The sequence below is a fragment of the Podarcis erhardii genome (genome assembly GCF_964252035.2).
Source record: "Podarcis erhardii genome assembly, chromosome: 3".
In the NCBI taxonomy this organism is placed as follows: Eukaryota; Metazoa; Chordata; class Lepidosauria; order Squamata; family Lacertidae; genus Podarcis; species Podarcis erhardii.
In genome coordinates, this window is record NC_138507.1 from 41,558,041 (window position 1) to 41,570,118 (window position 12,078).

A 12,078-nucleotide genomic window follows, 5' to 3' on the forward strand; every position below is an offset into this window, starting at 1 on the left:
TGTCTGTAACCCAAGGTACCACTGTATTGTAGTACAACTTGCACCTTAAAGTTTACAGAGCTTTGTGTCTTAAACGTGCATGGGCTGGAGACTATATCATCAGATGTACGAAGTGCAGTCCTGAATTGGGAAGCACAGTATATATTAAGGGGAATATAAATTGAGTGATTAATGAGCACAATAGCTGACCATAATGCATTCACTAGGCCTCATGGACAATGTGCACATAATCCTCTCACAAAGTGGGAATTGTTCACATTTCCCAGGCAAAATGCATAATCCCCAACAGGTCTTAGAGATGGTACATATCTTGACTGCATTATGTAAATTATCTGGGAAATATGCACAGTCTATGGTCAACGGACATACTTAATAAGAAACATTCCTTTCTCCCTTATTTCTTGCTCAGAAATGTGCAATCTGCACTCCATGGGCAGCTTCAAGCCCACTGCCTAACCTCACATGACCCACAACTATCTTCCCACTGGTCAGCCAAGCAGCAGGAAGAAAGAGGAGGTGCATGATAAATATTTATTATTAATTAAATTCATATCCCAACCTTTCTGCAGAGGAGTGCCTTTTTCTGCGGTCAGGCATCCTTTTAAACACTCTCAGCTGTTCTCCAGTCAGCTGATCAGCACAAAGGGGGCTGCAAGGAGTGCAAATGGTCACACTTTCCCTACCACAATTCTGAAGGGGAAAGCAGTATGGGGCCAATCAACCTCATCATCGTTGAGGCAGAGGAGGGGAGGTTTAACCAGCTGAAGGAAGGGAGAAAGAGGGCTGGGAGAGAAGGAGGGTGAAGTACCTTTGAACCCACCCATTGCCACTGCGGCCGAAACTAACCTAGATCTAATCGGTGTCTGGATAGGAGATTGCACAGAGACCCTACGGCGGCTGCCTCGAATTGCATGGGAGAAAAGGAGGCTATCGCAAAATAGATGCACTTCTCTTAAAACGGGAAGGGGGCGTTGGAAAGAGTTAAAATAAATACCGGATAATCAGCAGCCCACTCTGCGTCCCCTGCCTGATTTCCAAAAACACTGCGACCTTGTCCATTAAGCCAGCGCGTGCCCCTGAGATCCTGGGTTGGGGACATCCAAATATTGTATCCGCGGCGAAATTCAGACCTGCCCGGGGAGCGGACCCACGTGGGGGGGGGGAGGAGGGGAAACGCCAAACTCAGCCCAGGAAGCGCTTAAGCGAAACCGGCCTCTACCGGCAAAGAGAAAGTCTCCGTCTTCGCCACAGCGCCCTCTCCATCGCCAGGCAACCAGTGGCTGGCTTGAAGGAAATAGAAGAGCCGGCGTCCCTTCTTCCTGTGTGCAAACTTGTAGCTGCGATTGCTCACCCTCCAATTGCTGAGCTACGAGGAAAGGATTTCTCAGGTTTTTCTCCGATTTCGAATTGAACGGGCTCAGGAAGGTTGCGTTTTTGGAATCGTTTGTGCGCCACGTGGCGTCATTTGGGACTGATAGCTGGGAGCAAGCCTAAGATGCCGCTTAAAATGGTGTGTGGATTTCTTAGTCCAGCTCTCGTTGCAAGCAAGTGTCCCACCTTGCAATCCAAAGAGGCCTTTTGTTTCTTTTAAAGGGCTCGGTCTTTTGAATATGGTACTCTGGAGAGAGAGAAAAAAATCTCTGTGGCCTTCCTTGGGGGAGGGGATTGCAATCTACTTAGAATTAAGTTCCATTGGATACCATTGGGCCTACTCAGAGGTTTACTCATACAGGGTTCCAGGCTTACAATCAAAAAGGTTTATTGCCTTAAGGCCATAATAACAATTTCAAAATATCATTGCGGGTTTACAATGAAATCCTATACGTGTATACTAGTACGTCTCCTTTGGAAAATTGCAGTATACATTTCCTACAAAGTGATGCAAAACTTTTATGGGACTTACTCCCAGGTGTGTGTGTGTGTGTGTGTGTATAGGATTGCAGCCTAAGCATCCTTAGTGGATAGCAGAGCCTTAAATTCACAAACTGCGTATTATTAGTGATGGCTGTTAAGCGAGATGGGGGACTCGGGGCCCTCCAAGTGTTGTAGAGCTGCGGCTCCCATCATATCCCTGACCATGGGGCTGGTGGGAGTTGGAGTCGTCAGCGTCTGGAGGCAGGCCCTGATGCAGAGCCCCCAGGTATGGAAGCGGCGTGCCTTCGATTACCAGAAGTCGAGGGCAGCTTCGGAAGTCGGGACCCAGGGGTAATTGGCTCGCTTCTGTTGGAGACAGATATACATTTAATTGCGCCCTCCGAGACCTTCGTCGTGTAACTAATGCACGCAGGCAAACACAGAGGGGCCGCTTTCTATTCCCTCACTTGGATTCCAGAACAGTGCAAGAATTGCCTTGTGCGCGTGTACAAGGCCCATATATCTGCTGGTGCCAGAATTTCATTGTATTTCTCTTTTCCCCTTGGTTTTAATCGCTTTCTGCGGGGTTTGCTGTTTGGCATGGGCGTAGGCAGGATTTTAGTGGGGGCAGGCTTTATGTGTGTGAGGGGAGAACAGAGTTATCTGCGACAGAATTAGTATTTTTATTTTTATTTCTTTACTTGATGGGGGGCGCAGCTGCATACACACACACCGGCTATGCCCGTGTTTTTTGGGTCGTTGTAAGTCGCTTTGGGGTTGCCCTGGGCAAGATAAAGCGGCCGACAAAATTAATAAAGACAGGTTTCCTCGAAGAAAGACGCGTGGCCGAGGGGCTTTACTGCCCGGTTGGCAAATGCGGATACCGGGTCGCGGAAAGATGCGCGCGGAGGGCGAACTCTCCGGCGCGCGCGGGAGCCGAGCCGCGGGGAGATTCCGGCGGTGGAACGTTCTGGAGAGCCGGCAGGTGGCGCTGTTGCGCAAGGAGAAGCGAGCCAGAGGGAGGGCGGAAGGAAGGCGGCCGCGCTGCATGCTGGGAGCTGTCAGTGCCCTCTCCGGTGTGTTCAGGCGGCGGGGGCTCTTCCGGCTTGGGACACCAAGGTAACCCTTTCCCCCTGCGACGCGCCCTCCCCCAACCCTTTTCTGCTTCCCGCTTTTTCGGTGTCTGGTTGTGACGGGGGGGGGCGTATATAAGCGTTAAGGTTTGGAGGGCAGGGTGGGGGCATCCCTTATTGGAGGGTCTCCTCCCTCTCCTCCTTGGGGGCGAGATTCAGAAGCATAGGGTGGATGGGGAGGGCTGTGTGGAAATGCCTCCTGGTCTTTTGTGTGTCCAAATAAGGTTATGGGTCAGTTTCTCCTGTCTGCCACTAATGTTTCCTTCTATCTCACGTTCCGTTATGGCAGCAGCACCCCCCTCCATGGGGGGGGGGCTGAAAATAAAAGGAGCAGGGCCCATCAGAAAGAGGCATCATCATCATCTCTTGTACCTCTCATGTTCCTCCCCCATCTTCATCAGATACAGTCATAAGGTGCACTAAATGTTGACTAGTTCACCTTTAGCCTTCCCCATTGCCAATGTCTCAGCCACCCTGGTTGTGTGAAGATGGGGGGATTTCTCTTCCCTGCCATCCTCTCAGTCTTCTTATATTTTGTTATGCCGTGCGGGGGCGGGGGGGGGTGTAAATATTTATCATCTGCCTGCTGCGCACACACCACACCTTTGCACTCTGAGCTCATTTATTTTAAATAACAGCCACCTGTAGCTCTCTGCCCCGCCCCTTTAGAGTCATGATACTGTTAAAAACTTCTGTTAAAGGATAAACTAATCCACTCTTCAGAATCATGCATCTCCAACCCCAGTTACTGTGAATAATGGTTATTTGGTTTAGCTGCTAGTGTATGATGTAACCTTCTAATAGTTGGCATTTTGCATTCTCTACTTTCATTCACTCGTTCAAGCTGCACACTCATAAAGGAGCAGGCTCTAATACAGTCAGACTTATTTCTGAGCAAACAAGCATAGGATTGTACTCGCCCTTTTCTTCGTGTCCCTTCTTCAAATTCAATCTGCTGCAGTTAAGTGTGGTTTTTTTAGCACATAAGGCAACACAGATTAGTAACCCCTTTCTACATTGTCTTTCAAAGTCCACTTGCAGATCTGAGTAACTAATAAATTGGCTTTTTTCTGTTCTCTCTGTGCTATGTTTATGTAGATTAGTAATTCTAAACTGCATTAGTAAGTAGTTTTCTTTGCCTCTTGTAAAGTGCAGTGGTTGACATGGTATCTACACGTCTTTGTCTTCTGTCCCAAGGAAAGGCACTAGAAGCTCATGCACTGAGCCAGTAGTTTGTCAATTTGGATATCACTGAGCAGATTACTGTCTCCCACAATGCAATTTGTGGAAGTAAGCACTTTCATGTTTGATGGGGCTTGTTCCTTGGTAAGTGCACGCAGGAGTGCAGCTTCAATCTTATATACATATAATGGAAATAGCATAATGGATGCTAAATAAATATCAGTGCATAAGTGCATAAGTGCAGCACATTATACTATTATTAAGCTTCTGTAGTTTTAAAAGTGGGTGTCTTTTTCCTAATTTTTCAGAAAAGTTAAATGATGCTTGGGCTATAGGTTGTGAACAGTAACAATTAAGACCCTTTCCTTGGATTTAGAAATGCTTTAAAATCCTTCAAATGCTGTAATTCAGTGATAGAGCATCTGTTACAGGATGCTGGTTGAATTTGCTAATTATAAAATAATAGGGAGAAAGGAAGACTTGTTTTTATAGAGAATAAAGCACAAAATGAAAGAAATGGGGGTCCCTTGCACCAGACATTTCACACTATCGAAGTGGTTCTTTGTCCCCAAAGCCTACCCCCTACCCTAGCCGCATCTTATATGAGTAATTTTCAAATGCTGTTTGTCATTTTCTAAAGATCATCAACACAGGACATTCCAGAGTACAATTGCTGAAGAAGCCAAACAAGCTGAGTCAAGTACTGAAGGCTTCTTAATCTGACAGGATGCCTAGAGAAAGGGAAAAATGAACAAGGAAATTTCGTCCGTTGAGGTTCTTCACAGCAATTCCTAGAATAGCAAATGCTCCTTTCACTTTAGTTAATGTTTCAACTCTGATATCTTGTAGAGCTTCTAGAGTTCTCAGTGGGACTGTGTTTTGAACTGAGCAAGAATGGATACAAAGGGTTTTCCCCAGCATGCAAAGCCACAGGTTCTTTGGCACAGTCCTCCACATAGGCACCTCAGCTCCGTACTGTTATTTGCCTGCATCTTGAATCAGGCAGGGAATATTAGCAACTGGGGTGCATGAAAGGAGAAGGGAGGCAAAGAGACTCTTGCCTGTGTCAAAGGACTGAGGTGGCTGGCCGCACCACAATTGCATATTTTGTATCCTCTGCCTATTGAGGAGGCTTTGCAACTAATACTGCCCAGCCTGGTGCCATTTTGAAAGAGTGGCAGCATTCTTCCCTTGCATTGCTGGCAGCTATGCGGAAAGTAACAATTACTCCCATGGTGGAGTATATTGGAGGCTTTCCAATATTAAATGTGTGTTGTTGAGTTTCTGGTAGCTCTTGATGAACCCTTCTCCTCACTTTGGACTTTATGATGGAATTTGCCTTTGAATATATATATTGATATGGGTGAGAGAAAGCTGTGTTTAATAAAGGGGCATTATCCCCCTAACTTGTGTTATAAATAGGGTTGTGTCTAATTGTAGTACTACTTGAGGGATCTGGCATAAGAGTAGTTAAGCTGTAAGTGCAACAAATGTGCACAGTGTGTCGTATTCATTTAAGAAGCACCTGAGACAGAGCTTTTGGGATGGCGTCCATCACACTTCGGAATGCACTCCACCCAGAAATTAGGATGGTGCCAACCATTTTTTTTTTATACTCTGCCCCCTACCTTTTTCAGGGTAGCTTTGTAGGATATTGTTCCTGCTGACTTTACAGGTGGATTTAATGCAGTCTTAGTGCTTTAACTTTGTATTTTGTTATTTGTTTGTTTGTTTTTGTTTTGTATACCCTCACAATATTTTCAAATGTGATATGGTTTATAAATTCTTCAGATAAATATTTTTCAAAGTAGAAATGGTTAGCAAGCAAAATCTTAAATATTTCCTGATTTGCAAAAATAATTACATTTTTGTCAGAACAGAAGAAGCTGTGCAATAAAAAAACCAAATTCTTTGGGTTGATAATATGCACTATTTGATTATTGTGTAATTAAGAGTAATTGTCACAAACAAATGTTTTATAAAATCTGCAGCTTTGTTAATAGCAAAGAAGGCAGGCTTAAGCTGTTATGTTTAAAAAATCAAATGCATACTAAAATTCTACCCACTCATATTCAGTTAGAAAATACTGGGTACAGAAAGTCCGTTGTTTGATCTGGTATTCCAGTTTTCTGAAAAACCCTGTTGTCTTCATGTTCCTGTTGTATTCATTTGAAGAATGTAGCATTGTTTGCCTTTAGCTGATGAGGAAAGTACAGTAACTGAACAGAAATATTGGGCATTAGATGCTTTGATAATGAGTTATCAATGGGCTACTACTGTACAGGGCTCCCCAAGTTTGACTCTAATGTGGCTTTAGGCAAGCTACTCCCTCTCAGTAGAAACCTACTATCTTCAATACAGTATGGAAAAGTACTAACCCAATTTACATGCTGTGAGGATTAAATAATGTACATGAGGCTGCAATCATATATTCACATAATCATAGGTAAGCCTCACTGAACTCATTAGGATTTACTTATAAGTATAAGTATAAATACTGAAAACGTTTTATTCCATACTCAAGAATCATAAAGATGGTTGATTGAATAAGTTCTTAGGAAGTACACTGTGGTGTCTACTTTTTAACATATATTTTTGGCTCTCTCATTTCCAGGGCATAAGACTGACCGGAAAGTTTGTAGCTTTACAAAATACTAGCCAGTGTGTGGATACACATTTATTTATCTGCTTCAATATGATTTACAACAGGAATAAAACTATGTGAAATATTCAACAACACAATATAAATAGAATTATAAAAATGATAATCATGGTATTAGGCAATGAGAATTTGTATAGAAACACTGTAGTTAGAATTGACAACATTTTGCCTGAAATGTAGACTGTTGACAGTTTCTTGCACAACTGGATAGATGGGTTTTGTGATGGGCCACTTCCTAACTACCCTGGGCCCCGTGTTGTCTGAAGGAAGAGACCCGGCTGCTAACACAGAGTGTACCCTTCTGCTCAGGCCGCACTTCCCCTTTAAAAAACTTGCTGCCACTAGATAAACGGGAATTAGTTCTACCTGACTGTCCTTTATTAATCAGCCTACAAACTTTCCTTGGGTCTGCCTGAAGCTTCTTAATGTATGGCTTCTAGGTGTGGGGGTGTTAAAATAAAAGTTTACTAAGATTGGGGGGGGGGAGAATAGTTTTAAGAAATGGTATATGTAGAAGTTAGAGCAAAAGAACAAACAAACAAGGGTTAAACACGATCCTTTCTCCCTCTGTCTAATTACTATCCTAGAGCCAACTCTCAACACTCCTCTGTTGCCTCCTGTGCAATCACAGTACTGTATACATTTCTTTGCCACCTTTTGTCTCACAGGCATACAAAAGCCTTTCAATGTCTCCTAAGTTCCTCCTTGAACTGCCTGCCTCCAGGCTAGATAAATACTTTGTCTACCTGCCCTGCCAGTCATAAGCTCTGCCCTGCAGGCTACAGGAAGACATAGAGCCCTTGAGACAAGGGACATGCCAGCTCTCATATACACAATGGAGTTCCCTCTTCCCAACTGAGTCCCAGGGCAGGGCAAGGATCACAAATTAATCCTATAAGTCCCAAATGGACAGACCCAAAAAATATGCATTCCCACATATGCAGCAGTCCATATAAATGCAATCATCCATAACGAAGTCCACATAAAGCTCATTTCCTTCATGGTGTGAATAGCCAGTCTTTCGTTGGATCATGAGTCTAACAGAAGATATAGAATCTTAGTAAGTCTAACAGAAATAGAACCTCAGTAAGGAGCATTAATTTTTAAGAAACATGGGTTTGAATCCAGACTTGAAGCACAACCTGACCATATCAGATTAGTTGTAGATTCTATTGAATTCAGTAGGGCTGGCTTCCAGGTAGTAGGCTTAGGTTTGCAATTATAGTTGTGCTTAGAGTCGACACACCAAAATCACTGAACTTACCGTATTTTTTGCCCTATAGGACACACCGTCCTATAAGGTGCACCTAGTTTTTTTGGGGGGGAAATAAAGGGGGGGGGAATTATTATTTTTCCCCCAGGCGCGGGGGAAGCCCGAGCTTCCCCCAACCCCAGCTCCCAGAACAGGCAACTCTCCGCAAGCCGCGGGAGCCCAACGCCAGGCTCCCGCGCCTTGTGGAGAGCTGCGCAAAACCTGGAGAGCGAGAGGGGTCGGTGCGCACCGACCCCCCTTGCTCTCCAGGCTTCAGCGAAAGCCTGCATTCGCCCCATAGGACGCACACACATTTCCCCTTTATTTTTGGAGGGGAAAAAGTGTGTCCTATAGGGCGAAAAATACGGTAAGATTGAAGCCCCATTGATTTCAGTGGGTCTTCTCTAAGTATGACCAAGACTGGATGCAGGCCTATATTGCTAAGCTTTAGGGAAATGTGAGTAATGGGAAAGATGCCCCAAAGGACAAAAGCAGAAACGTTTTGCTTAATGACTTCCATGGAATGAATGTGCTATATGAGCCCTAATGCTCACAGCATCAGTCATGCTACAGCTTAAAATGGGCCAGTGATTAGCTCCTATGTATGGATTATGGGACAGACATGGCAAGGGCAAGAGTTCAGCATTTGCTTATTGGGTTATGCTACTGACTTGGAGCAGGCAGCCCATTTGTGCAGCCTCAAAGCTATTACCATTACCTTGCTAGGGGGAAAATGCAATGCATCTGTGTTCTCCTTAGTTTTCTCTTTGTCAAATGTTTCATTTACTGAAACAACAAAGTTTTGTATTGTGAAGCTTTCTTCTTTAGTTCTGCATCAAGGGTACCAAACTTTGTTTCCTGCTGCTTGATCAGACATAGGCCTTAAGGTCAGTGGAATGTTCTTTACAGAAAGAAAACTGAATTTTCCAGTGTAGGCTTTGAAATGACAAGCAGAAAAATTAATTTTCCAAGGTCTTTGGTAAAGTAACAGTGAAATCATTTTTCCCCAGCTGGCAACCCATGAAGAGGATAATACCATGTAGTTAATCTTCCGTATATAAAATTTTAAAAAGTGCAAGAACCATTGTTATTTTTAATCCTTTCTATTTTGTATTCTCATAGGTGTGATAAAGTAACTTTCTCCACATAACACCTTTCATGAATGGTTTTGTTGTTGTTTTTTTGTAGCTACTGAAAGGAAAGTTGGAAGACCAGTTTCTGCACTAGATACTTCTGTTTATGATTTTGTTTTTTGAAGATGATTAAAGTTCCTTTCTTTAAAGATGATGTTCTGAAGTACTAAGGAGTGAAATGCTATCTCTGAGCACAGGAAGTCCATATCGGTCCATGAATTTGTCTAATCCCCTTTTAAAGCCATCTAAGCCAATGATCATTGCATCACCTTGTGGCAACAAATTCCATAAATTAATTACGCACAGTGTGGGGAAAAAATACTTCCTTTTGTCTGCCCTGACATAATCTACAACTGCCCGCCATTTTCAAGGTGGAGTAGAGATGGCAAAACCTGCTTTACATTCTGTCCCTGGGGTGTTCCCAGTTTCTAAAGATCGGGTTCACTGCCCGGGCTAACAAAGTCTCAGAATTTTCTCCCATGTAAGTAAACACCTGCATTTGTTCCTGGAGAGTGGGAGTAGAGTACCTCGCTTAGGGACCATTTTCTGTTATAGCTAAAAAAAATGCCCATGGTTTGTGACATTAGGTGGCCAATTCGTCACTGTATGTGTGAGAAAGAGACAATTGTGGGTAGGAGCAATATGTTTATGCCTGCTTCCCTGCCCCCAATAACTATAAAATTACAGTTCAGGGTGGAAGGGAATACCAAATATTGAGAAAGATTCCACAGTTTTGATTGAGCTAGTTGCTGCAGTGCCCAAATTCTGCATCCCTCGGATGGAAATAATGTAAGCCAGGAGTCTTTGACCTTTGGGGGGCTGTGGGCACAGTTGCAAACCAGTGAAGCCACACACACTCTTACAACCAAGCATTCTACTGAAACATATTCTGTTGGCTGCAGTCGAGTGCTTTATTCAGCTGAATTTCAGGTGGGGGGAGGAGGTCCTGTACGCACCTGAGAGGCCTCTGAGGGAGCATAGTTCAAAACTAAAAAGCTTTTATCAGCTAAGTGTGATTCAGGATGTTTTATTGCATCTTAGAGTTTCCTTGACCTCACGAACTCATCTTTAGCATTACCAAATGAAGATTTTGGGCCTCGTGTGTTTTTGGATACGTATGCGACCTTTTTGTTCTTCATAGCTACATAATTAAATCTGTTTCACGCTTTCCAAATGCTAATCTGAGTATTATTACCAAGGTGTAAAATTAGTTTTTGCAACATCTGTTTTGGAAGTGTTCTTTTTCCCCTCTTTAGTTGGTTGCAGCTTTGGTGGAAAAGCAAAGGAAAACATTTGCAGCATCTAACTTGTTTTATAAATTTGAAAGGAGTTTTATGCCAGGAACTGGAGAAAGAGAAAAGATCTGATTGGTTGAGTTAGCCACATGAGCATACATTGCCCTTGGGCATTTGATTTAGTGCATGTTTCCACAACTTGCGACCCATCAAGCTAAAAGCAGTGCCCAAGCCACTTTCAGTTGCCTATTAGAGGCTTCAGAAACTTCCTTCCTTTTCAGGTTGTCTGTCTGGAACTGCTGAAGGAAAAGATTTGTCAAATACGGCAAGCCCCAAAAGAGGAATCACAAATTGTGCCTTAAAATTGTATAAAATTAATGAGATTCTCTTCACATAAAATGCAGACTGTTTATCCACTTGGCGTATTGGATCACTATTTATGAGCTCACCAGATTTCTTTAAAAATAAAATGAGCTTCACTAGTTTCTTTCTCAAAAACAGAAATTTGATAGTATTTTTTACAGACTTCATGTTACCATATCATGGCCATATATATTTGCTTAACTGTCTGAATGCAACAGTAGTTAAAAGTTGTGGATTAGGGAAAACATGTTGCTCCATCTTTTTCAGCTCACAACTTTACATGAATTACAATCTGGTCTCTAGTGGGACTCTGCGGGAGGATGAATGCGGAGGAGCTGGAGCTACTGGGTGATTCCAAGTACAGGAACTATGTAGCAGCTGTCGACAAGGCTCTAAAAAGCTTCGAGTACTCCAGTGAATGGGCTGATTTAATCTCATCCCTTGGAAAGCTTAACAAGGTATGAGAAGACTTAGAAGGATTGGGTGAAATGCATGCAAAGTTTTGAGGGGGGAATTGAAATAATTAAGTATAAAGCATTTGGAATCTAGATTCGCCCTGCCAAACTATTTAAAAAAGGAGTGGACTGGCAGATCATTTTAATTATCAGGTTATTACTTACTGTAGTGGGTGTCAGAATTCTGAAATGCCAAACTCTTCTGCTTGGCAGATACTTTCTCCTAGGCTACACACCAGATAAAGGTTATGGGATGAGTTATTATGAAGGGAAGGAGGGTGGAACACCCTGACATAATGGTGTCAGGAGATTGACACTTGCCACAGTTTTTAAAAAGTCACTGTCGTTACATCTGTCTGGCGACTGGCACCAGAGTGCACATTCTAAACCTTATTCTGTAGAGGGGGAAAATGTCCTTTTTAAACGGAGCGTTTTCTCTTACTAGAGGAAGCATTTTTGTACATAATAAACAATAATAAAACTGAATGTATGTAAATCAAGATTCTTCATCACTCCCTAGAAGTGTTGCATGCCTACTGATTTAAATAACTGAAGTGTTAGTTTATGCCATATGAGGTGTGTGCCTGCTTTGACCGATAAAATACACCATAATTGCCTGAAAAATAAAGGAGCCTTTAACTTTTGAATGGGGAACTTGTGGCCGTCTCATGTTGTTGGACTTCAACTCCCATCTTCCCCATCCAGCCTGGACAGCAGTCAGGGATGATGGGAATTGGAGCCTAGCAGTGTTGAATGGGCCACATGGATCCAACCCCCGTTTTAACCTGCTGTGGCTTCCTGTGAGTGAA

General features: G+C 43.2%; 2 protein-coding genes across 6 annotated transcripts in view; one reads left to right on the forward strand and one right to left on the reverse strand.

Annotated features, from left to right (window-relative positions):
• The window catches only part of UBE3D (ubiquitin protein ligase E3D), a 61,449-nt gene extending 60,296 nt beyond the window's left edge, over positions 1 to 1,153 (reverse strand). The window contains exon 1 of one of the 2 annotated variants that reach the window (XM_081857310.1): positions 995 to 1,153. In XM_081857310.1, the coding sequence (XP_081713436.1) occupies positions 995 to 1,059 (65 nt within the window). In that variant the 5' untranslated portion in view covers positions 1,060 to 1,153. The remainder of the gene's footprint in view (positions 1 to 994) is intronic. The other variant, XM_081857309.1, reaches the window with a different exon arrangement.
• Positions 1,154 to 1,253: 100 nt separating this feature from the next.
• DOP1A (DOP1 leucine zipper like protein A) overlaps positions 1,254 to 12,078 on the forward strand; it is a 54,225-nt gene continuing 43,400 nt past the window's right edge. For 2 of the 4 annotated variants that reach the window (XM_081856649.1, XM_081856652.1), the window contains exons 1-2: positions 1,370 to 1,510; positions 11,082 to 11,272. In XM_081856649.1, coding sequence (XP_081712775.1) covers positions 11,135 to 11,272 — 138 coding nt within the window. In that variant the 5' untranslated portion in view covers positions 1,370 to 1,510; positions 11,082 to 11,134. Of the gene's footprint in view, positions 1,511 to 2,857; positions 2,974 to 11,081; positions 11,273 to 12,078 lie in introns of those variants that run through there. The other 2 variants (XM_081856651.1, XM_081856650.1) reach the window with 2 other exon arrangements.